Source organism: Marmota marmota, unplaced genomic scaffold (genome assembly GCF_001458135.2).
Source record: "Marmota marmota marmota unplaced genomic scaffold, marMar, whole genome shotgun sequence".
NCBI classification, from domain to species: Eukaryota; Metazoa; Chordata; class Mammalia; order Rodentia; family Sciuridae; genus Marmota; species Marmota marmota.
Window position 1 is genome coordinate 3,682,740 of NW_025999991.1, and position 24,005 is coordinate 3,706,744.

Here is a 24,005-nt window from a genome sequence, read left to right on the forward strand (position 1 = left end):
TCTAAAGTGAACAGTTCAGAGGGCTCTTACCGTTCTGCTCTCTGCCACTGGATTTCTGCTCCCTGGATTGTGTATCATTCGCATCCGAAACCCACATCTCTGATCCCTTGCTCTTCTCACTGCAGCTACATGCTCCACGTACCCCACCAGCAGGCTGACCAACAGCTAGGATTGGTTCCTGCCCTAAACCAGTCAAAAACTCACCAACTGAGGACGGAGGTTTTGGGTGCCTCTCTGGATGGGTGACGCCCTCAGTTCCCATTCTCTGCCTGGTGGCCCACTGACCCTTTATCAGGACCATTTTCCTGAGCAGCTTCCCTCCTTTGACTGATCTCAGTCCTTTCTGTGTGGCCACGCCCCAGCTTGTAATGTTCTCTGGACACTTCTCCAGGTTGTGACCTACTGCCACATCTCCAGCCTTCTATGGACATGGTGCAGGCCCTTGGATCTCTTAATCCAGCCCCAGTGTAAAAAATCTCAGATTCAATGCTACTGCATCATAGCACAAAGTAATAAGTATTCCACCTTGCTTGTCGTCTCAGATATCTAAAATAAAACTGTGCTTTCTCATGTATCACCTGACATGTGACCCTATGTCTTAATAAATACAAATTCATGGGCAATGTGTTGGAGATACTTTTAGCCTTATAATTTTATAGTGAGTAGGAATACACACATTTTAACCTGACATGTGTTTTACACAACTTTTTCAAAAAACTGATTTCTTCATAATATTTGTAGAGTTTTTACTCATGTTTCAGAAAATTATCACTATTTAGACAATTAGTTTCTTTTCCAGTTCTTTTGGCTATTTGGCAGTGGGCTTTCTGATCCTTTTTATTAGGGTTTTCTGTTCTTTATCATAATAAAAGAAAAATTGCTTGGAATATACTTATCTTAGTAAATTATAAACTGTCTTTAAGACCTTCTCTCTTTCTATTCCTTACTATGCATGAGATCACTTTTATCACTTTTATAAAAGTCAGTCATGAATCAGTTGAGATGGAATTAATTTAGATGAACAGATATTAGAGAATATGTTTGAGGAAATGTGCTGGTTTGTCCTAGTAGAGCACAACATAGCTTTTGAAAAGTATTGGCTTCTCTAACATTGCTATTTCCCTGGCCATATTTTAAAAGGAGTCTCACAAATCAAAATTTCTCAAAGTGTGATTCCCAGAACAGCAACTTCCTCATCTCCTGGAAATAAATAGAAATGTAAATTACCTGGCTCCAACGCACACCTGCTGTATCAGAATCGATAAGGGCAGAGGTGGGCCAATACTGTGTTTAAACCAACTTGCAGGTCATCTTGGTGCACACCAGACTCTGAAAGCCAGGATTCAATGCAATTAAAAACACATGCAGATTCTTAAACTTTTAAAAATGCATGCCTGTTAGATGCATTTCACATAGGTATACTTTAAAAAAAATATTCATTAAAATGAAGCCCATTTTAACCACTCAGTTTTGAAATGGTCTTTCTTTCCAATAAAAACTTCGATGAATTTTCTCCAAGCACACATGGACTTTTTAGAAGAAGTAAATAATTTATTCCTGGCAAAGGCAGAGAGAGCTTCCTTCCTCATCATAATGGAATCCAGTGACATGCACATGTGTAATCTGATGTGCCACCCTCCCCTTGATGTGCCTGATTTTATACTGGATTTAATTATAGTCCACTTTTTAGTTGAATTTGAAATCCTTAGAAATTAACCATTGGAGCAGAATGAATTTTGAACATCTGACAATTGAAAATAATATTTCTTATGATAATTTCTTTCCAAAGTTACAAGAAAGAGCATCAAAGGGAAGTCTGGAGAGTTTGAAACTGACTGACTTTCTAACCCAGTTAACAGGAACAGGTGACGTGTTGGTTTCAAAGCTTGGAGACAGGGAAAGCAGAAAGCAAACAAGGGGACGGGTCCCCCAGGTAGACCTCACCAGTGCACCCCCAGAGCTTGCCTGCCCTGGGAAGGCTCCTCCAGGGCCCATCCTCCAATCACCCTTGGCTTGTAAAGGATGGACCTCCGTGATTTTGACATGTAGAGCCTTGCATGGGGTGAATTGCACCAAGTTCACTCATTCGTTATGTCCATACAGTATGATTCTTCCAACCCTCCCATGGTTGGTTATTATTGGTTTTTATCTGCCGATATTTGAGCACATGGACATTTCAGTGAAAATGTGATAGTGCTGCTGGGTTCTCCACCCTGGCTGATGTTTCACATGCCATCCCCTTGAATGGCACTCACGGTCAAGGTTGTATTTTCACCTCTTCTATTTTCTTTTAAATATTAAACTCTGGCTATGGTTACCAGGGGTCTATATAGCCCCAAGCAATAGTAATACTGGTTAATGATGTTTATTCTGGAAAAAGGGTTTTTATTTCTTGCATTTGGGCATTAATTCTTTTCTGTCTTTAGACTCTAAAATTGATGGAAAGGGAAGACTGAAGAAGAATGTTTTGCTTTCCTCTTTGATAACAGTGTTTTCCCCATGCACAACAGAGACCACTGAAATACAATTAATTCCAAATATGGAAGCTTTCCTTTCTCCAGAGGGATTTTTTTGAGATCTCATTTTATTTTTAATTTTTTTTATTGGTTATTTTTAGTTATACAAGACAGTGGATTCCATTTTGATGTAATTATACAAGCATGGAATATATCTTATTCTAATTAGGGCCCCATTCTTCTGGATGTACATGATGGTGAGATTCACTTTGTCTTGAGCAAAAAAAAAAAAAAAAAAAAAGAGCTTGATGTTCAGGCAATGTCTGTATTCCTGAGTCCACCTACTGGGTCCAAGTTCCATGGATGCTCTTTTATGAGATCACGTCCCTTTCATTTATTACTTATAATCTCAATGGGTTAGCAATTATGGTGAGAATGCCAATGATGCATTTAATGCTAAAATTCACTTTAGGATATACACAATGAGTATTTATTTGTGATATTTCATTGCAGATAATTAATGGGACAACATTCTTTCTTCATTTTTCACCTATAAAATTGATCTCCTTTTGTCATTTCCTGAGGAAATGAATGTGAAATCCATATGCATATTAATTTCATGAGTCAATAACCTAAGTAAAAGTTAAGTCATTAGACTATCTTTTGTTAAAAAAATTTGCAAACATATGTGTATAATAGTAGTGATATGGCCAGTAAATTTTAAACTACTATGCTTACATTAATTTCACCCATTTTGGAATCTGAATATTGTCTTTTGGCATAGGAGAATCCTTACTGGGTGAAATGCCTGCCAGAGAAAATATCCGTTGTATTATACACGTCATTCCAGCTGAGCACCCGCAAATACCATGTGATTCAGATCGTGACAGTAGGATGAATAATAGTACATCCCCCAAACCTATCAATCCTCTTCCAACGCAGCTGCATTATGCTGTTTCTTAAAATAACTAAACAGAATGGCTTCTAAAGCACTCTTCACAATTAAATTCTAACTCGCCCAGATCTATCAGCCAAGCAATTCTTAAACTTTTTGTTATCATGATGTTATTTTTTCATAATTTCCCAATTTTTGCATCCCATATTCATCATGAAGAAATTTATTTCACTCATATAATAACCTGATATGTATTGATCACTTACTGTAAAATGAGGCTATGGTGCTAGGAACTAAGGTATTTTATAGGACACTTTATAGGGCATACTGAGTTCTTTACTTCCTGGAACTTATAAACTAACCTCTGTGTTTGTCAAAATAAAGTCATTTAATGCATTTAAATGGGAATCAAGGGCTTCAGAATTTTGAAATAGCCTTTGAGATATACCAAAAATGACATAGCAGGGTTTGAAATCATCGCCGACTAACAGTCTTTTCAACTATAAAATTCCAGAATGAAAGAAGTTTTGCATTTTTATTTTTCTTACCAAGGTAATGTCTTAAATTCTGCAGAAGGTGGTAACAGATATCTACAATTACCATATGCTGAATTTGCCCTGGTGCCATTTGTTTTGAGATATAAACTAAATTATTTTTTGCAGTGCTTACATAGCTAGTGAGTCACACCGATTGTGTATTAAACACTTCATATTACAAAGGTGAAATTCAGTAAGTTCTTGCCAATTACAATAAATAGCACTTTTCTTGCAGGATATCCATGATATCAACTTAGATTGTGTGAAGAAGCAGAGAAAAGTGCCTTTTAGACAGAGATTCCAATTAGCTTTTGCCCTTAGTTTTCTGTTGCGATTTCATCCTAACCATAAAACATGCATGCAATGAAAATTTATACAATGAGAGCAAAGGAGTCAATGGTTAAGAGTCTTCTAATGAGCTCCTATTTTCACACACACAGGAGGAGGTGGTGTTTTGAAAGGTGTATCCCTGTCACCAGGGAATGTGGTGGTGCTTTCTGAAGTGTGGAGGCAAAGAGGTATACAAATGAACACGGTCCTCTTGTGAACACTTGGATCCCTTGTCACTTAATTTTCTCCATGCTTTGTTTCTTTGCAGAGCGATTCAATGTTTATCTCATGCCTACACCAAATCTGGATATTTATGGAGAATGCACAATGCAGATCACCCATGAGAATATCTATCTCTGGGACATCCACAACGCCAAGGTCAAACTGGTGATGTGGCCTCTCAGCTCACTGAGGAGATATGGTCGGGACTCCACGTGGTTCACCTTTGAGTCAGGAAGGTAAGCTGTAGTGCAAAGACCAAGAGTAGTAGGGATGTGATAAACTCCTGAAGGAAAACTCTATCCACTGTTGCCAGAGATGGCCACTGCCTTTATAAAGAGTATAAGGTAACACTAAATTTCTTCCAATTCTCATCGATAATCTGAATAAAATTTATTAAGTGTATGGCAAGATAATTACCCCATTTAAAATAATTTCAGTCACTTCCACTAAACCTCAAACTATTTTAGTGATGCAATATATTTCCAAGATTATAATAATTCTCATTTTTTATGTATCTTCATGCTATAGGATTCCCGTTAAATTAAATATGTCTCTCCCTGCACTCTTTTTGTGGATGTCTTGTAAGCATACAATATTGAATGGTATTTTCATAAAATCATTTAAATATTGCTTTTCAGGCTTGTGACAAGTATACTGTACCTTCACCCAGGTGTTTATGTGGATAACATTAGTAATTAAGTATAATATTAATTCAGAATGACTGAATAAATGTTGGCAAATCCATAATTTATGAAATGTACAACTCAGATTTCACACGGAGCATATCAAGCAAATAGTTGGTTTCTTCATCCTAGTCTGTGCTTGGGATCCACACATACAAATGCTTGATCATTATGCACAGACGTAGATGCAGACACGAGCCACAACCAACCAAATTGTGTCTTTCTGCTGCGACCCCTGTAATATTGTTGTCACACACCCAATATAAGACTCGAGTTTGAGGATTCTGTGTAAGGAAAAGATGTTCAATGCATCAGTCTGCACAGTGGGGATTGACTTATCACAACTTAAAATGAATCCATGGTCCTAAAGGTAACAATCAGTGAGGTTCCATTGCCTTGAAATGGCAATTTTAAGTTGTAACCTTCTTCTTACAAAACTGAATATTTATTCAAGTCATATGTCTCCTAAAGGAGACAAACAAAAGGAAAACTAAGCAGTAGTAACTTTACGAGTCTGGAGCACTTTTGCACAGAGGAAACGCTGAACCCTCCACCTGCTGATCTCTCTGAAGAACCTTGGATCCTGTTTATTCAGCAGCTGTGAGTTCCCCCAACTCTGCCCCTGTCTGAGGGGTACTGAGAGTGTAGTGGTAACCACGTTCCAGATAACGATGAGAAATAAAGACTCTCAAAACAAAATAAGTATTTTTAGATATGTACACTATGTTAAAATCATGATTATGGAAAAGATATGATATCTTTTAAAGATTCAAGAACCTAAAATCTAGGGTACACTTTTTACTGGCTGGAGGAAGTGTGTATATAACTGAACTGCAGTTTTGTTTGTTCTCTCTCAGTTAACGCTACTTCCAAGATCCCCTCTTCCTCTCCTCCGTGTCTTTCTCCTGGATACACCAATCTTCCTTTTCTTGCATACAAAAATAACAAAAACATTAATGATGATGATGCTAATAAGAATGATTTTATCTGTCCCATCATTTCAACAGACTACATCTCAGGGTTTTTAAAAACAAGCATTTTTTGTTTTTGTAAAGAATTTTTACTCCATTTATACCTGTCTACCTCAGGTTTGCCATTTTTTCTCCTTATTTTTTTTATTTTTTCAAATTTCTTATTCCTTCAAAGCTTTTAAGGGGAATAAACTGGCTTTGTATGTTTTAAAATTAATATTCTCAACCAAAACACCAAATTTTATGCTCTCGATCATTTTCTGTAACTTACATGAAAAAAAAAATACATTGAAATAGATGAGGTCCATAATCTCCCACTGTTTTTGTTTTCTTGGCCTAGTATTTGTTTTGTAGTTTTTGTTGTTTGCCAGAATAACTTCTTAAACAATGAATATCTTAATACCTAAAACTTAACCCGGACACCCACATACCTACCTGCCCTGGGAATCAGAGTGAGTTAGGTTTAGACCACAGCACTGTCCCCTACCAGTTTTATCTGGGGCATTTGACCCCTCTGGCACTGCATTTTCTCTTTTGTGTTAGCAGAATTTAAATACCTACCTCCAGCTAAGTTCAGAGAAGCCAGCGAGTTGGTGCAGGCAAAGCTACACACAGTCCACAGCATTGCCACATGACAGGTGTGTGAGCCTCTTGAGTATCAACTCTCCCTCAGAAATCACCATTTGCCTGTGTCTCATTCCTGAGAGCAGCTTCTGGCTCCGTCTGAAGAGCCCTGGTCATGGAGAACTCTGCTGTGGCACATCCTGAGGCAAAGCTAAAGCCACAGGAAACGGGAGAAGCAGCTCAGCACAATGCTTGGGAGAAGCTTGTGTTTAAATGCCAGAGAAAGAATTACCAACTCTGTTCCAGGAAGGGAAATCAGTGTGACTGGCCACGAGTCCAGACCTCAAGGCCCATTAGAAAAAATGGCACCAGTGCAACAAGACTTTGGAGAAAACACTGTATAGCTGTCTGTGTACTGACTGGTACCTGGGGCACACCTGAGGGTTGGTAGGGGCCTACAACATTGAAGGGTCAGCAGGAAGCATGGGAATTTACTAATTTTTGTAGTTGTTCTAATTAGTTATTCATGGAAGCAGAATGCATTTTGAATCATTGTACACAAATGGAGCACAACTTTTCTGGTTGTACACAATGTAGCATCACACCACGTGTGCAGTCATACATGTACCTAAGGCAATAATGTTCATATCATTCCACCATCTTTCCTACCCCCACCCCTCCTAGAATTTACTAATTTATGATGCGTAATTCTTTGAAATCTGTTTATGTTCTAATATTACTGTTTGCAGAAATCAAATTGTAAAGCACTGAAAATCAAACTTCTGTACACTGAGACTACTGAGGTAAAAACCTAACAAATTTATTTTGAAACACTGCTAAGATATGAATTGAGCACAGTTGTAGCATATAAATATATAAAAAATCTATTGTATTTTCTATGCTATCAATGAATAATTAAAAGTAAAAAAAAATTGCATTACTTATAATGGCATCAAAATATGAAATATGCACAGGTGGACTTAACACAATATATGCAAAAACTTTACATGGAAAACTGTAAAATATAGCTTAGAGAAATTAAAGAAGAGCAAAATAAATAGGAATATGTATACATTCATGAACTGGAAAAACTATCTTGTTAAGAGACCAGTCTTCTCTAAATTAATTTATAGATTCACCTTAATCCTAATAAAAAATCTCAATAGACTTTCCTAAAATAAATGACAAGCTGATTGCAAAATTTATTTGGAATTGCCTAAGATCTAGAAGAGCTAAGGCAATTTTGAAAAGAAGAATATAATTAAAGGATTTTCACTACCTGGTTAAGAGTCTTGCTACAAAACTATAATAACAAAGATAGTGTAGTATTAACATAAGGATCAACCTCATGATCAGCAGAAAATAGTGAAAAGTTCAAAAACAGACACCTTTCACGGAGTGATGTCTCCCTAGGCAACCTTGCTGTACTGAACTGATGAAGTACATTTGAAGCCTTCTGCATCTGACAGCTGAGCATGTTATTGGGGCCATTAGGGGAGGACTCCATGGCTCCATGCAGCTTCATCTGTGTCTGCTTTGGAAAACAACACCTACATATCTGGTCAATTTGGTTTTTTGTTGTTGTTGTTGTTGTTGTTGTTATTGTTTTGCTTTATTTTTAAGTCTACATAAATTCGTGTAAAAAGGAGACAAACAGTGCTGAAACAACTGGACAGTAGAAATGTGAACCCCAGCCTTCCCTTGCTGCGATGGCCAGACCTGCGTCCTCCCAATGTAATGTTAAAGCCCTGACCCCCAGTGTCATGGTATCTGCAGAGGAGCCTTCCAGAGATAACCAGATTTAGGTGAGGTCATAAACAGGAGGCCACATGAGCTTAGCGTACTTTCACAAAAATACCAGAGAAGCTTGCTGACTCCTTTCCTCCACCATATGAACACATGGCGAGAAGGCAGCCATCTACCAGCTATGAAGAATCTCAGCAAAAGCCACCCTCCTGGCATCTTGATCTTGAGCTTCTCAGCCTCCAGACTGTGAAATGATAAAATTTCTCTTGTTTAAACCACTCAATTAATTATATTTCCTATAGTAGTCCAAACTGCTCATAAAACTCATAATAGCCCCCCAAAGCTCAAATGAACATACACCTAAATATAAAAGTTAAAATTGTAAACTTATCAAAGAAACATACAGAAAATATTTTTCTCCATTTATTTATTTATTTATTTATTTATTTTTAAGTACTTTTTATTTTTATATGACAGCAGGATGCATTACAATTCATATTACACATACAGAGCACGATTTTTCATATCTCTGGTTGTATACACAGTATATTCACACCAATTCATGTCTTCATACATGTACTTTGGATAATAATGATCTTCACGTTCCACCATCATTTCTAACCCCATGTCCCCTCCCCTCCCCTCCAACCCCTCTGCCCTATCTAGAGTTCGTCTGTTCCTCCCATGCTCCGCCTCCTTATCCCACTATGAATCAGCCTCCTTATATCAAATAAAACATTCGGCATTTGATTTTTTGGGATTTTCTAACTTTACTTAGCATTATCTTCTCTAACTCTATCCATTTACCTGCAAATGCCATGATTTTATTCTCTTTTATTGCTGAGTAATATTCCATTGTGAATATATGCCAAATTTTTTTTATACATTCATCCACTGTAGGGCATCTAGGTTGGTTCCACAGTTTAGCTATTGTTAATTGTGCTGCTATAAACATTGATGTGGCTGGGTCCCTGTAGTATGCTGTTTTTAAGTCCTTTAGGTATAGACCAAGGAGAGGGGTAGCTGGGTCAAATAGTGGTTCCATTCCCAATTTTCCAAGAAATCTCCATACTGCTTTCCATATTGGCTGCACCAATTTGTAGTCCCACCAGCAATGTATGAGTGTGCCTTTTCCTCCACATCATCGCCAACACTTACTGTTGTTTGTATTCATAGTAGCTGCCATTCTGACTTCAACTCAAAATGGATCAAGGACCTAGGAATAAAACCAGAGACCCTGCATCTAACAGAAGAAAAAGTAGGCCCTATCTCCATCATGTGGGATTAGGCCCCAGCTTCGTGAATAAGACTCCTTTGGTGCAAGTATTAAAATCAAGAATAATAAATGGGATGAACTCAAACTAAAAAGTTTCTTCTCAGCAAAAGAAACAATCTGTGAGGTGAATAAAGAGCCTACATCTTGGGAGCAAATCTTTACCTCTCACACATCAGATAGAGCACTAATCTCTAGGGTATATAAAGAATTCAAAAAGCTAAACACCAAAAAACAAATAACCCAATCAATAAATGGACCAAGGACATGAACAGACACTTCTCAGAAGATGATATACAATTAACAAATATATGAAAAAATGTTCATCGTACTAGCAATTAGAGAAATGTAAATCAAAATTACTCTAATATTTCATCTCACTTCAGTCAGAATGGCAGCTATTATGAAAGAAAATATTTGTAACCTTTAAAGGCAAAGTTAAGAATAATTATTACAATGAAAAACAAATGTATAGAAAATGCATCAATAAGTCAGGCTTCATCAAAGTTAAAAACTTCTGCTCTTCACAAGATACTTCAGAGTATAAGAGAAAAGATGAGACAGAGCTGGAGGAAAATCATAAAATCTTTATTTGACAGCAACTTAGTTATATACTCATGACCCATAAAGAATTCTTACAATCCAAAATAAGAAGAAAAATAGTCCATTAATGAAACAGGCCCCCAAATGCGGACAGTTTAGAAAAGAAGCTAGACTGGTAGACAATGCACACAGGAAAACATGCTCACTATCATTAGTCATCAGAAACTGTAAATTACAACCATAGACACCACTAATCCTCCCCTTTACAAAGAGAAAACAAAAACAATAAAAACGTCAAGTGGAGATGGAATACTCTAATCTCTCCTTGCTAAGGGGAGTAATAACTGGAACACCACTTCAAGAAAGAGTTTGGCAGTTTTTATGTGTACCACATGACAGTTTTACTTCTAGATATTTATCTACCCAACCCCCCAAAACATACACAGCATTTTTATCTGGATGTTTATGGTAACTGTATTCATAACAGGCAAAGCTGGAAACAACCCAAATGACCATCCATTAGTGACTGGAGAGACAGATGATAATGTAGTTCTACAATAGGATGCTGCCTGCTAATGGAACACTATGAGAATGAATCTCAAAAATATTTTAAGCAATATGCTTGATCATATATGTAGAAAATTCCATAATAGGCAAAACTAATTTGTAGTGGCAGAAAACAAATCAATGGTGCCTGAGCTAGGGTGGCTAGAATGCACTTCAAGGGGCACAAAGGAGCTTTTTTGGTGGTGAAAAAAGTTTTCAACACACACACACACACACACAAATAAGAATTTGTTAATTAGTTCCATCTATTCATTCCAAAACATGTACATATTTCAAAATAATATGTTGTACAAAAATACATACAATATAATGTTTATTTTTAAAATAAATTTTAAGGAACTAGAGATGTAGCTCAGTGGTAGAGTACTTGCCAGGCATGCATGAGCCATGAGTTCCTTTCCCAGCAAAGGAGAAAAAAATTTAATAACAATGATAAAGTCCTGAATCTTGACATTTGTTAAAAATGGAACTTCTCACAAATATTGGTGAATATTCTTATATGCAGATTGTACCCCATGTTTCTTGAGGTTTCTTTTCCATAGGAAAAGAAAGTATGAAGAAATTTATCATTTTTATTTTTCATAAAGGGGAAAGAAAGCAGAGCATTCTGTGGTTAGGGTGCCTTAGGCCACAGAATACTGCCAGGCCTTTATTTGGGGGTTTGTATGATAAGAACAGAAACCACTTTTCATAACCTAAAAAAGGTTTGAACACATTAAGTTTTTTTAAATAAATCACCATATTTTCATAGTATTGAGTTTTTACTTCCTTAAATTATAGGATTTCAAAAGTTAATACAAACTTTCAATAGAGGAGTGGAAAAGAAAACCTTAAAATTACTCATAATATCTCCATCTGGAGATTAATGCTGTTAATATTTTGGTGTACTTCTGCCCAATATAAATTTAAATGAATACAAATAAGGAAATTTATCCTATTTCTCACTTTATATTATATTTAAAAGCAATTCTTGAATACTTCATAATTGAGCTTCCAGTGGCTATATGAGGTCTAAACATATGGCTAGCCATCATTAATTTAACATTAAGATGTTTCCAAAATGAACTATAATAAATTAGGTCACACTGACCATCTGTGAAAACAAAAATGTGCAAATCTCTGATTATGTTCTTAACGGAGCCTTTTAAAAAGAATTGCTGGGTTAAAGGATGTGAACACTTAAATGTTCTTTACAGTACAGTAAATTGCTTTGAAGGAAAGTAATACAGATTCATACACCTCCTAACAGTGCTGAGAGAGTGCAAAAAATTAAAAAAAAAAAAAAAAACGGCCTGGGGAGGTAGCTCTGTGATAGAGCACCCCTCGGTTCAATCTTGAGGCTCCCTGAATAAGTGAATAAATGAAGTCAAGATAAAGCAGAGTATTAAATATGATGTAAACCCATGAAAATGCATAATATGTATGAATATATAGCATGCTATACAACTGTTCAGTCTATATATGATACAGGTTAAGGATGCCTTGTATTTGGAAGTCTTGAGACCAGAAGTAGCTCAGATTTCTGAAGTTTTACACTTTGGAATATTTGCACAGACTTTCCTGGTTGAGTAACTTTAATCCAAAAATCCAAAATCTGAAATGTTCTGAAATCTGAAACTTTCGGAGCATTATGCTGAAAATGTGGGGATTTCAGAGCATTTCAGATTTTGGATAATCAGATTAGTGGTCTCCTGGGTATAAGGCGTAACGTAGTTAAGCAATTTCTCCAACGCTCGCACAGAGCCCAGCTCCTCGGAATCAGTCAAGTTATCACTAACTTTGTTCTTTTTTCATAAAATATTTCATTTGCCATCAAGAGTGTTTTGGGGGCCATTTCTTCAAAAAAAAGAGTGTATTTTGTGATTCTGACATTTTCTTCTGAACTGGTAATTCCTATTCTGTAGGTTTCAACGGGTTGGTGCATATTTTATCTACCAGAGAGTGTCCCTGACAGCTTTTTAGGCAGTAAGCAGGACTCATATTCCTTTATCACACGGTCCTAAGACATTTCTTGACTGAAACATGGAAAAGTTGCAGTTAATTAGAATGAAATACAGCTAGACTCAAGAAGTGAAGCACCAAGGTCGCATGTAACTTCAGCTGAAGTGAGGGAAGTGTGAGCATGTCCCTGTGGCGCTGGACTCTCTGCTGCCACCTGGCAGGCGCCCTGAACCTGCTTGGTGAAGACATCACCAGTGGGAACAGACCAGAGGGGCTCATGTGCAAAGCTGTGCATCTGTTGGGTGAAGGACTCAGTGAAAGGCTGGTGCTCTACAGAGCAGGGAGTGGTCTCCTGGGAGAAGGAGTTTCCAGGGGAGGTGGTCACCCGCCACCAGTCTGGGGGAGATCAAACCACAACTCCAGTGATTTTACCCCCTCATTTCTAGAAATCATTCTTTGATTTAATGACTATTAAGAAAGTTTAGGAACTTTCTGAAGGAGAATTGAAAAGTCCAAAAGGAAGAGCAAAACTGTCACTGTGGTTCCCTGTAGACCAATTAGTGAAAAGCAATCCACACTAACGTCTGTGTGGGTTCAATAAAAATGTATTGAACTTTAAAGTTAACGGAGCAAAAACGAAGATCAGAGCCTCCATTTCTTGATAAGAACAGTTTCCTAAGGCATTTAATTAATGTTTTATCCTAGGGGAAAAAATTAGTCCTACTATTATCATAGCAAGAGATTTTCCAAATTAGACACACCAAAAAAAAAAAAAAACACTCATTTCCTAAAAGGCTTTGTCTTAACACGACTTGTTTGGAATTAGAGGAGTGGTCTGTGTAGACCTGTGGATTTTAACATCACACACGTCCCTGGTGCCCATTCTCACGCGAACCTTTCCTGTGCCCTCAACCATGTCATCTAAATCCAGTTAGACACTAGGATGGAAATATTTTTATGACATCAAAACCTCTGCTTACCTTTTGGGCTGCTTTTTATTCATTAGTCAAACACTAAGAAAAAGAACTAGAGACATAAAGATGAAAAATGCATAATCCCTGCCCGTAAGGAGCTCAGAGGGTACTTGGCAAGACAGATCAACACGTGGCACAACACAACGAACGTACGAATTCCAATGAAGGAGACCATGGGGTGTTCCATGTTACAAAGGGTTAAGTTACGCTGTGGATTTTAAGAGGCAACAGTGCCAATCCCAACTCTCAATAACTAGAAACAGCAAAGGCTAATCCCTCCCTGGAGCTGGGTCTGAGGTTGAGCACCATCCAGAAGCCCATGCGGCTGCACGTCCTGTCTCAGATGCCTCAGTCCTCCCACCACAGCTGACATGGCAGGGGAGAAGGGCAGGACATATCCAACAGGTGTCATAGATTAAAGATAGAGCCTCTCTGAAGGTGATTAAGTTAAATGAGGTCAGAAGGGTGGGATTCGAATGTGACAGAATTAGCAATTTTATAAAAAGAGGCAAAGAAAGATCTCTTTCTCCCTCCTCCACCCCCCCAGCAGAAGAAAATCCAAGTGAGCCCAGCCACAGAGACAGGGTGGCAATCTGTCAGCCAGGTGGGGGCCCTCAGCTAAACTGACCATGCTGGCATCTTCGTTGCAGATATCCAGCCTCCAAAACTAACCCTAACCAAGAGCAAATAAATGCCTGTTGTTTCAGCCACCCGGTCTGTGCTACGGTGTTCTGGCAGCCTGAGCTGACTGATACCAATTGTTTAAATACTTTGGCACAGAAGTAGTGCTTGATACAACCCACCAGGCACAGACTCTAGCGCAGAGTTTAGCGTCTGCAGGTGATTTATACCAACATCTACCTCAGACACAGAAATGGCTTCTCTTGGCTCCAAGAGAAAGATTAGGAAAGTCATTTTCTGCCTTTACCCATCCATGACCAGTAGTTTAGAAGACAGGAAGCCTACACCTCAAACACACCACTGAATAGAGAAAGGATCAGGAGCCCGGCCGCCAGCAGGCCCTGGTCCTGAGATTCGGCTGAGGAGCTATCCCAGGGGCCTCACCTGAGAGCGAACAGGATCCTTGCCTGCGGCTTGCTGCTCCCTGGAAGGCTGGCTCAGCCTTCTCCCCCAGGCTCTGCCCCCTGCCTTCCGGGAGGCTCTCCTCTATCCTCAGCCTCCCTGACCTTGTGTGACTGGACACTGGGAAAGTGTTCTCTTTCTCTCAAGTGCCTCAGCCACACTCTGCCCTGGGTAGGTCACATTAGAGATCTGAGGGTCACTGTGTATTGGAAAGACATAAAACAACCTGAGAGCAGAGTCTGAGCCACGGGGCAGGGCCAATAGCCAGTTTCTTCCCTGGGTATGGGTGGAAAGGAGTGCAGCCAAAATGCACCAAACAAGGGGTTACCGTTCCAGAAAAATCTCAGGCAGAAGAATTTCCAGCCACAGTCGTAGCTGTTGGATCTGGCTGTCAAGGGAAGGGCAGAGAGATCCAACCAGATGGCAGGAAAGTTGGAGATCCATTCTTCTCCCAGAAAATGGAGGCGCCAAAGCAGTTCTAGATGACAGAACTGTTTCTTATTTAGAGATGGTGACACTCTTGGAAATTATGTGGCCTGAAGTAAATCAGTGTTGAAGTGGCATTACTGAGGCTGTCCACACCTCAGAAGTCCTGGAATCTTTCACTCTGTAAATAATGTCCACGTCTGTCTTCTATAAGTTTGACACTAAGGTGTCTAAACTGGTGGTATCAATGTCTCCAAAATTCAGTTATGTTGTACTGATATGAACACTTCCCAGGAAAATACATCAATAAGTGGATAGTATTTTAAATTGTTTTTTGAGAAGTCATAGCCATTTTGGTTTATGGTGTTTTCCCTCTGTAAAATTTTGCTGAAATGTTACGAGGCTGCTCACATATTTGCTTCTAGTGGACCAACCACATGTACAATACTCATCACCCAGGGTTTGTTGAAACACATTCCTGAGATTTGCTGCATTCTTTTATTTCCTTTTTCTCAAAAAACACCAACTTTTGATTTGCACAGGGGCAGTGTGACTTTCTCAGGCTCCTGCAGGAGCAGTGTCACTTAATCGATTCTTTGCCTCAGGTCATTTTCATCTAATTAAAAGGTGGTTGTGAGCCTGGTGTCCCCAGGCTGCTGTTTACCCTGACCCGCCTTCACCAGTAGATTCAACCAGTGCGTGTGTAGGTTACCCTTAATCTGCTCTTTTCTTTGAGACTGTTTAGCGTTGTTTCTGTTACTTAAACACTTTCTTAATTTTATCTCCTTCTCTTTGATGTCTCCACACAGTTATCTTTTCCAGTCTTGCAAGGTTATGAAATTTTCAAAGCCCTTTCATTTTTTTTTTTATTGAAAATTCTCAATTTCTTTCTCTCAAGTGCCTTGCCAGCCAATATTCATGATTAACAATTTGTTATCAGACCTCTTCCCCTGGAAATACAATTTAAACAAAACCAGAAAAATATAATTGAAAAACAAATCTTATCTTGACCCAGAAATTTCATAAAAGGAGGAGACAAAGAAAAAAATTATTATTGAGTACCGTTAAAACAGAATGCAAAGCATATTGCAAACAATCTGCTAAGACATTTCAAAGACATAAAGAAAACGTCACCCTTTCCTACACTCTGTCAGACACAACCCATGACATACATGTTTTGAGGATGGATACTGACTGGTCTCAAGTAAGAGAACTCGACAGCACCACTGTCACACACAGATGGCATGGCCATCTGTGCTAGCTAACTGGCTTCATCCAGAGGAAAACCACATTGCTCCTCTCTTTATGGTGGAGGTTGTTAGGGTCCCAGCCTCCTGCTGATCCTGGCGTAGAGATGCTATCTCGGGTCACTTTGACTTGTCTGTCCTCACATTCTAGAAGCTCCTTTGACTAGAACTCTTCTCCCACGCTACCCCAGGTTTTACCGAGTGTTGGGCCAAATGTCTCGCTGCAGCTTCAGACTTTGTTGTCTGAGTCCACAGCGCTTTCCTCCCTCTCCAGCCCAATCACTGTTCCAAGCCACAGGCTTTAAGACTGTGCATTCATTTGCTTACATATTACTGCAGCACTCTCAGGGCTGAAGGGAGGCATCTTTAAGTAACAGACCAAATCTCAGGTGGTTTCCTGTAGCAGGAATCTGTTTCTCACTTATGCTAGTCCACTTTGGCTCTGGGCAGCTGTCCTGGAATCAAGACAACACTTGCAATCAAAGAATAAATGCTCGGGCTGGGGTTGTGGCTCAGGGGTAGAGTGCTCACCTGGCATGCATGAGGCACTGGGTTCCATCCTCAGCAGCGTATAAATATAAAATAAAGATATTGTGTCCGACTAAATCTAAAAAAAAAAGTAAATATAAAAGTAAATAAATGCTCTGACTTAAGTGCACACCCCTCCTGTTTGGAGTCACTTATTAGAGAGTTGGTCACATGCCCCCCCCCTGCACTGGGTGTTAGGGACTGTAAGGAGCATAAGGCATTTGGTGAACAGCACTGTCTAGGTAAAAGGGCACCAAATATAGTTTTAGGTACTTAAAGGAGATGAGTTGCACAGAGAATCATCAAACGATGAGTTGGGATTATTTAAGGTAAAGAGAGAGGTCGGTGTGGGGATGCAGGTGTGGGGCCATTCACAGTGGGTGGACAGCTTGGGGGAAACCTGGATGTGTTTGGGGCTATTTTGCTGTTGGAAGTTAGAGTAAGAAGCAGAAAGCAGGGACGGAAAGCTTGTTTGAAAGGCAGATAACACTCATGCCCAGAAGTATTTCTTTGGGCCAAAAAAACCTTGGATTTTATCTTGTACCCAGCAGGGGACTGCTTTTAATGCAGGCAAGTAAACATAGATTTAAATTTCAGATATGTCTATCTGGTAACTTAGTGGAAGATATCTTAATAATGAATCTTTTAACAACTTGGTTAATAATTTTAAACAAACAGCACATCCAAGTCATTGTTCCCTGAGTAATAATAAAAAAAAAAAAAACAGGGAAATAAATCAGACAACTCAGAGGACATCTGTACCTGCCAGCCACTTACTTCCCATTTGACCTCATTTATACCCTATTAGCTTTTGTGGGGCATGATTTTTCTCATCCATAAGAACTTGGTAAAATATATTCTGCATGTCTACTACCTTCAGTGCTGATGTGAGCATCAAGTACAATAACATGCTCTGAAACAAAGGTTTAGAAGTTATCCAGTGTAACACAAATAGACGAGTTGATTAAATCTAAATCTAGCGTTTATTTTTATGCACACAACCAGGAAATAGGAAATCAGAAAGGACCCCTTTCAAAAATCATCATTCCTCCATGAAAAAAAAAAAAAGACACGAGAGCATGATTTTGTAGTGTCAGCTGCAGAGTGTCATCGCAAAACAGAGATAGCATTTTAAAAGAGGTGCTGAATATCAACACAGGAGGGGCTCCTTCTGCGGAAGCAGATACCAGTGGAGGCAATGCATTTTATCACGGTTGTCTCAGTTGCTTTAGACAATTTTATGAAAGCTTCTCTAAGAGGGCTTTTCAAAGTGAGTTCCTCTACCCCACAGTCAATCATATAACTCTGGGTTTATTTTCATGATGATGATACCACATGCAAAAGCCCCAGGTTTGAGCCTCCCAGGCAAGGATGCTAGAAATCAGCCAATAAGGAATGAAGTGCTAAAATAATAAATTTTAAATTAAATAGCCATAATTTTGTCAAAATCCCTTATAAATAAAAATGACTTAGTCCTTAATTAGTCAGATAAATGACCTATCTCTTGACATCAATGCTAATCACTTCACTTTTTTCACTGCAATGGTTTCTACTAAAAAACCACTGGTTGGTAACTCTGATTCAAGTCATCGCTTCACTGGCAAATATTGAACCTCATACCAACCATACAGGGAAGAATCAAAACCACAATTACTTTTGTAATTATAAGATTCTTCTTGGTGCTGCATTCTAGATAAAGATTCTGAATTCATCAGTGTATTTAAGTATCTGCCACAAGCACACATCATATTATATACACATAAGCATAGTAGTGTTTAATTCACAGCATGCATCTTAAGCTAGCCTATGTTTCATTAAACTTCAAATATTAGAATTATCAGGACTTTCTTCTATTAGCAGAATGAGGAAATATATTTTTAATGTTGTGAAAAAAAATCAAAATTATGTCAAAATCAGCTCTTTCAAAACTGATTTTTTTCTGTCATATTTTCTTCTAATATATTTATTCAGTTAGGTTTTTACTTTTAGCCTTCTGACTTAAATATTTAAGAAATTATGAAGTGCTATAAAATACAACAATTTAAATTCCTATAAGTGAAGCAGATCCTAAGAGACTTAAAATATTAAAAAGGGAGGAAGCATATATTCCAAACACTTAGCTAATTCTCATGTACTTATATCACCAAAATCCTACAAAATTGATATTTTGGTCTTCATTATCACAAATTAAGGGAATAAAATGCAAGAATAAAAATAAATAAAATTTAGTTTGCCCACACAGTAGAATACTGTAGTCTGCAAAACCCATGTCCTCATTATAATATGGCTTTGCAAATATTTATTGGCTGAATGTATAGATCAAAGAAGTAATTTGTGTAGTGGATATTCCCTGTTCCCACTGGTAATTACCAACAGATGATGAGAAAATGTATGTTTTGGCACAAGGAGATACGGCTTATGAGAAATGAAATTAGTATGAAATGTAGAACAAAATCATATTTCAAGATGTCCAGACACCACATTCCTCCATGATGTGTCTAAGTGGATCACGAATTGAGGATTTCCTAAGAGTCTTTCCCCCTAGGCAAAGACGATTCTGGCTACAGAACTGAAACCAATTAAGCCACATATGAAATTGGTGTTTTTGTTCACTTTGTCTACTATGGACAGTTAACGTAGATTCAATTTGCAGTTTGCTTTATTTGCAACTGGCTCTATTTTCCCTCGACACAGCTGTGTCTTACACAGCGGATGCTGGGGGCTTTGGGGAGCATAAGAGTCTGTGTTCACTGCAGGTGAGGCTTTGGTTTGCTTTGGTGCTCCTCAGGCTACCGCCACAGCTGCAGAGGAGTGCTGCGGTCAGTTAAGCCTTCTGTTCATCATCCATGGGCCATCTCCAGAACTGGCCATTATGGAACTTCAAACTGGTCCTATTTAAGAGGAGCAGGGAAAACAAATGCACAGAGGACCTGAGTTCCCATGCACTTTACTCGCGGCCTGTTTCCATGTAGATTTATGAATAGTTTATAATTGGAATTAGTAGGCCATCAGCACATACAAAATTCATTATATTCGGAAATGAGTTTCTGGCGACAGTGGAAACTTTGAATAATCAGCAAGGTAACAGATATTCAAATCAAATCACCCTTTCATCTGTGATTCAAAACATCACCCTTACCAACCATTGTTAAAAGAAATTAAGTTGCTTCTAGAACTTATACATTCTTATTTTTAATATTGGTTGAAAACAAACCAATAGGGTAATATATCATCTGAGTTGTTTCTGTTGAGAAATAATGCCAGTACACAATTCTTTAGTGAGAACATATAATTTGCTCCTTGAAAGGGGGCTTCAATTGACATTCATGTATCTAAGTGACTCCTTATGGCATTGAGGGTCCAGCCATTCATCACTTCTGTGTTAATCCTTTATCAACAGTGTCAAATAACAGTTAATTTTATTCTACTTTGTAAGATTAACAATAACTTAATTAGTAAAAGAAATCGAATACACTTGCTGTTAGAAGCACTAGAAGAATAGAAACTTTTCTAAATGTTAGTTCTTTGTGGATTCTGTAGACTAACCTAGTCATAGGGGTTCCTTGATACTTTATTTGTGTAGAAAATCAATTCAGTCTAGGAGGACTTTTTTTTCCCCCTAGGCAATGAACATTGTCATGGTAATTTTGAAGGGTGCAAGCTACAACTAAGAATAAAATAGGAAGTCTAATTTTTTAACTCTTCATTCAAAATCAAAAGGAAAAAAAACACATATTTTCCAGGAAAAGGGTATATGAGCAGGAACATAAATAATCAACCCAACTTTTTGAACATGCTAATTTTCTTTCTATAAAAGTACACAGGACCCTTATGTCTCAAAAAATTCTTTATAAATGAAATAGCAAATGTAGCATTGTATCTTCCCTGATTCAATTACAAAATCCCAAAATACTTAAAAATATTGCTTTCAAAATACACCAGATTCATCTTGGAATTAGAACTGAACTTCAGAAATTTACACATTCTTTGAATGCCAGGTTATCTAGGGTCACTTGTGGTCACTGAGTCCCTAATATTTGAGGGAAATACAGTATGTTCAGGTCAGAATCTCTGCCTATGCAGTAGAACAGCACAGGATCTTCATCATTTTAAAATTATGATCAGTTGAGTTTGGGGAAAAGCACAACAAAGAAATAAACAATTACTAAATAAGATCTAAAATTTATAAACTCTTTTTTTTTTAACTGAGTTAAGAAAGGATTTAGAAACGTGAAATGAGCTGAGAAGTCAGGGAGGTATCTTTTTCTGTCCTTGTTATAGCTCAATAACCTCAGAGATCCAGTCATGGGAGGTACCCTAGGCTGAGGTTTGGGATAGGAGCAGGAGTAGGCATGGGCCTGTCTGGGCTTCGTCACTTACTGAAGATGGACTTGGGGCCAGTCACTAATTGTTTTATGCAAAAAAATCATACTTCAAGGTAGTGGTTATGATATTGCTTTTTCATGTTATTTGATAATTAAGCATTCCAGACTTATGATGGGCTTACAAAATTCCCATAATCACTAATAAATTAATGCCCATAATCATTAATAAATAGTAATGCAAATATGTATGGATTTATTTTCTCCATTCTTATATGCTCATTTCTATTTTATTTCTGACTAGAAGCTTTGAGGACTCTGTTACTTATTTTGTGTTCTCTAGAGTTTCCTAAAAATTGAGTGCAATTCTTTTGACACAAATATCATATTCACCTAAAGGCAGAATTTTTTTTCCCTGAAATGCTCATGAACTGTGGTTTTAAAGCTCTTCTCTAAGAAGGGACCTTGGGACCTGTTTATGTATGTCACCATCTATTTTTTACTTTGGACATGTAAAATATTTTTCCATTCTTCTTATTAAAGCAGAAGGGCCTCTAAAATTGCATAAGCTTTGAACCCTGCAAAATTTGCATCTGTACCTGCTCACTCTGCTTAACTATTTCACCCATGGAAGTGCTGGGGTGTACAACTGTCTTTTTCACACTTCCTCCTTTTCAAATGGAATCAGTAAAGCTCACCGCCTAGAAGACAGACCTGCTAGTGTTGGCATGTATCACCACAAAGCCTAAGGTTTCCAGGTGACATCGGGATCACACTGATCTTGGCCCTAATCCATATCAGTGCTCTCAGCAAGGTGATAAAATCAGTTATAGACCCAAGGACATGTCCCCCTGTAAAGGAGGAAGATAAGCACCTGATCTGAGATCCACTTCTCTCCCAAGTACTGCTAAAGCCACCTGGGCATGGGTGGACAAGGCCAGAGTTCCAGGCTGATCCTGTGAATGTGCTACAGAGCCACCTCCTGGTAAATGAATTAGCAACAGAATTAGGACAGAAATCCCTATTCCTGGAATGCTGTTAGCAGGATGATCCCCCCTCAGTATTACTTACAGTAAGTCACCTACAACCTGGAGAAGCCACTTAAAGTAACATCAGGGTATAAAGGATACTTCCCTTCCCGAACACTGGGTCCCCCCTGTGCTGCTCATGTTCTGCCCTTCCAGCCCTGGCAAACTCTTGAGTCAAGCCCTGCAGTGTCCAAAGCCAGAAGCCAGACTCCAGGAGCTGACAGTCCTTGCCCTGCTTTGTCTGTGCCTCTTGGTTATTGTTATTACTGGTAAACCTAATATTTAGTGAAATCTCTCAATAATCTGACCCTTTCTTTGTCTTATCCACCAATGTACCAAAAATGTTTGAAGGGTAGCTGGGGTCACTGGCTCAGTGATAGAGCGCTTGCCTAGCATGTGTTAGGCACTGGATTCGATTCTCAGCACCACACACAAATAAATAAATAAGGGTCCATCAGTAACTAATAAAAAATTTAAAAAGAAAAATGTTTGAAAGGAAGGGAATAAGCAACATAAATTCAGAGCAGAAGTTATAGTCCATTAATATTCCTCTTAAATGAATAATCCCCCAAATAGATAATATTTTTTAGCATAATATTTCTGAGTCTGAATAAAAAATATCAAATAAAGTAGTTGATCATTAAGTATTTAGAAATATTTTCATATAATAAATATTTTATTTACACAGTGACATTTTCCAAAATGCAATAAATGTATTCATCAATTTATAAAGACCTTAGATAAGTTGAATTACATTTTCATTGACTCACAAAATTACTCCAAAAGTGCATAAATCAAGAAGGATTTGATACACATGCATAAATCAAATTAGGGTATAGAAGCATTTTGCATGTTTATTTCCCTTTTTTGTAATAAATACAATACGATAAACCCATTGACTAGAAAAAATAATCACTAGAATGAAAAACCTTTATGTCTGCCTGAATTTGTTACTAGAACATTATACATTTCTCACATTCAGATCATGTAATGAAGAGGTTTAGATGAGAATATAAAATCTGCCGGTAACAAGTCTGCGTTCAAATTTTCTTGTTCAAGACTCTTTGCTCCTATAAGTAGTTTCCCCATTTGAACACTGGAGATTTTTGCCCAGGCCACATGGTTGTTTTCAGAATTAAATGAGATGATGCATTTGAAAAGAAATGATCACAATGCCCAGCAAAACGTGAGCAGAATGAATGAGAATCACAGATAATTATTAGACTCATCTATGTCTTCTGTAAAATGTCAAGGCAGTATCTGAACTTGAAAGACTCCTGTGCCTCCTATTTTAGAAGAGAAAGTAGAAATCAGGTCTCGGAGTAGTGAACACATATGCTAAACTCAGGAGCATATGGACGGGCAACTTTTCAAACTGAAGGCGCCTCCGTTCTTTTCACGCACCCTGTTCTGCTGGCAGACCTGTCAATCAGCGCACTGTCAACCACAGGCCTGATGAGTGGGAAACACGGCCTTCCACGTTTTGCTTTGCGGATGAATGAGTCCTTCCAACCGTACAGACTTGGAAATAAAGAATTCTCTAAAGCTACATTTGATCAACTCATGCCCCATTACTCAGTAAAGAGATTGTATTTAAAATAAGTCAGATCGGAATCCGAGTCTGAATCACTCCTGTTGGCATTGCAAGTCCCCATTGACGTCCTCTTTGT

The 24,005-nt window shown here is 38.1% G+C and overlaps 1 protein-coding gene across 2 annotated transcripts in view; it reads left to right on the forward strand.

Moving 5' to 3' along the window:
• Positions 1-24,005, forward strand: part of Dok6 (docking protein 6) — a 376,031-nt gene that overhangs the window by 235,747 nt on the left and 116,279 nt on the right. For both annotated transcript variants that reach the window (XM_015499571.2, XM_048806626.1), the window contains one exon: positions 4,486-4,675. In XM_015499571.2, coding sequence (XP_015355057.1) covers positions 4,486-4,675 — 190 coding nt within the window. The remainder of the gene's footprint in view (positions 1-4,485; positions 4,676-24,005) is intronic.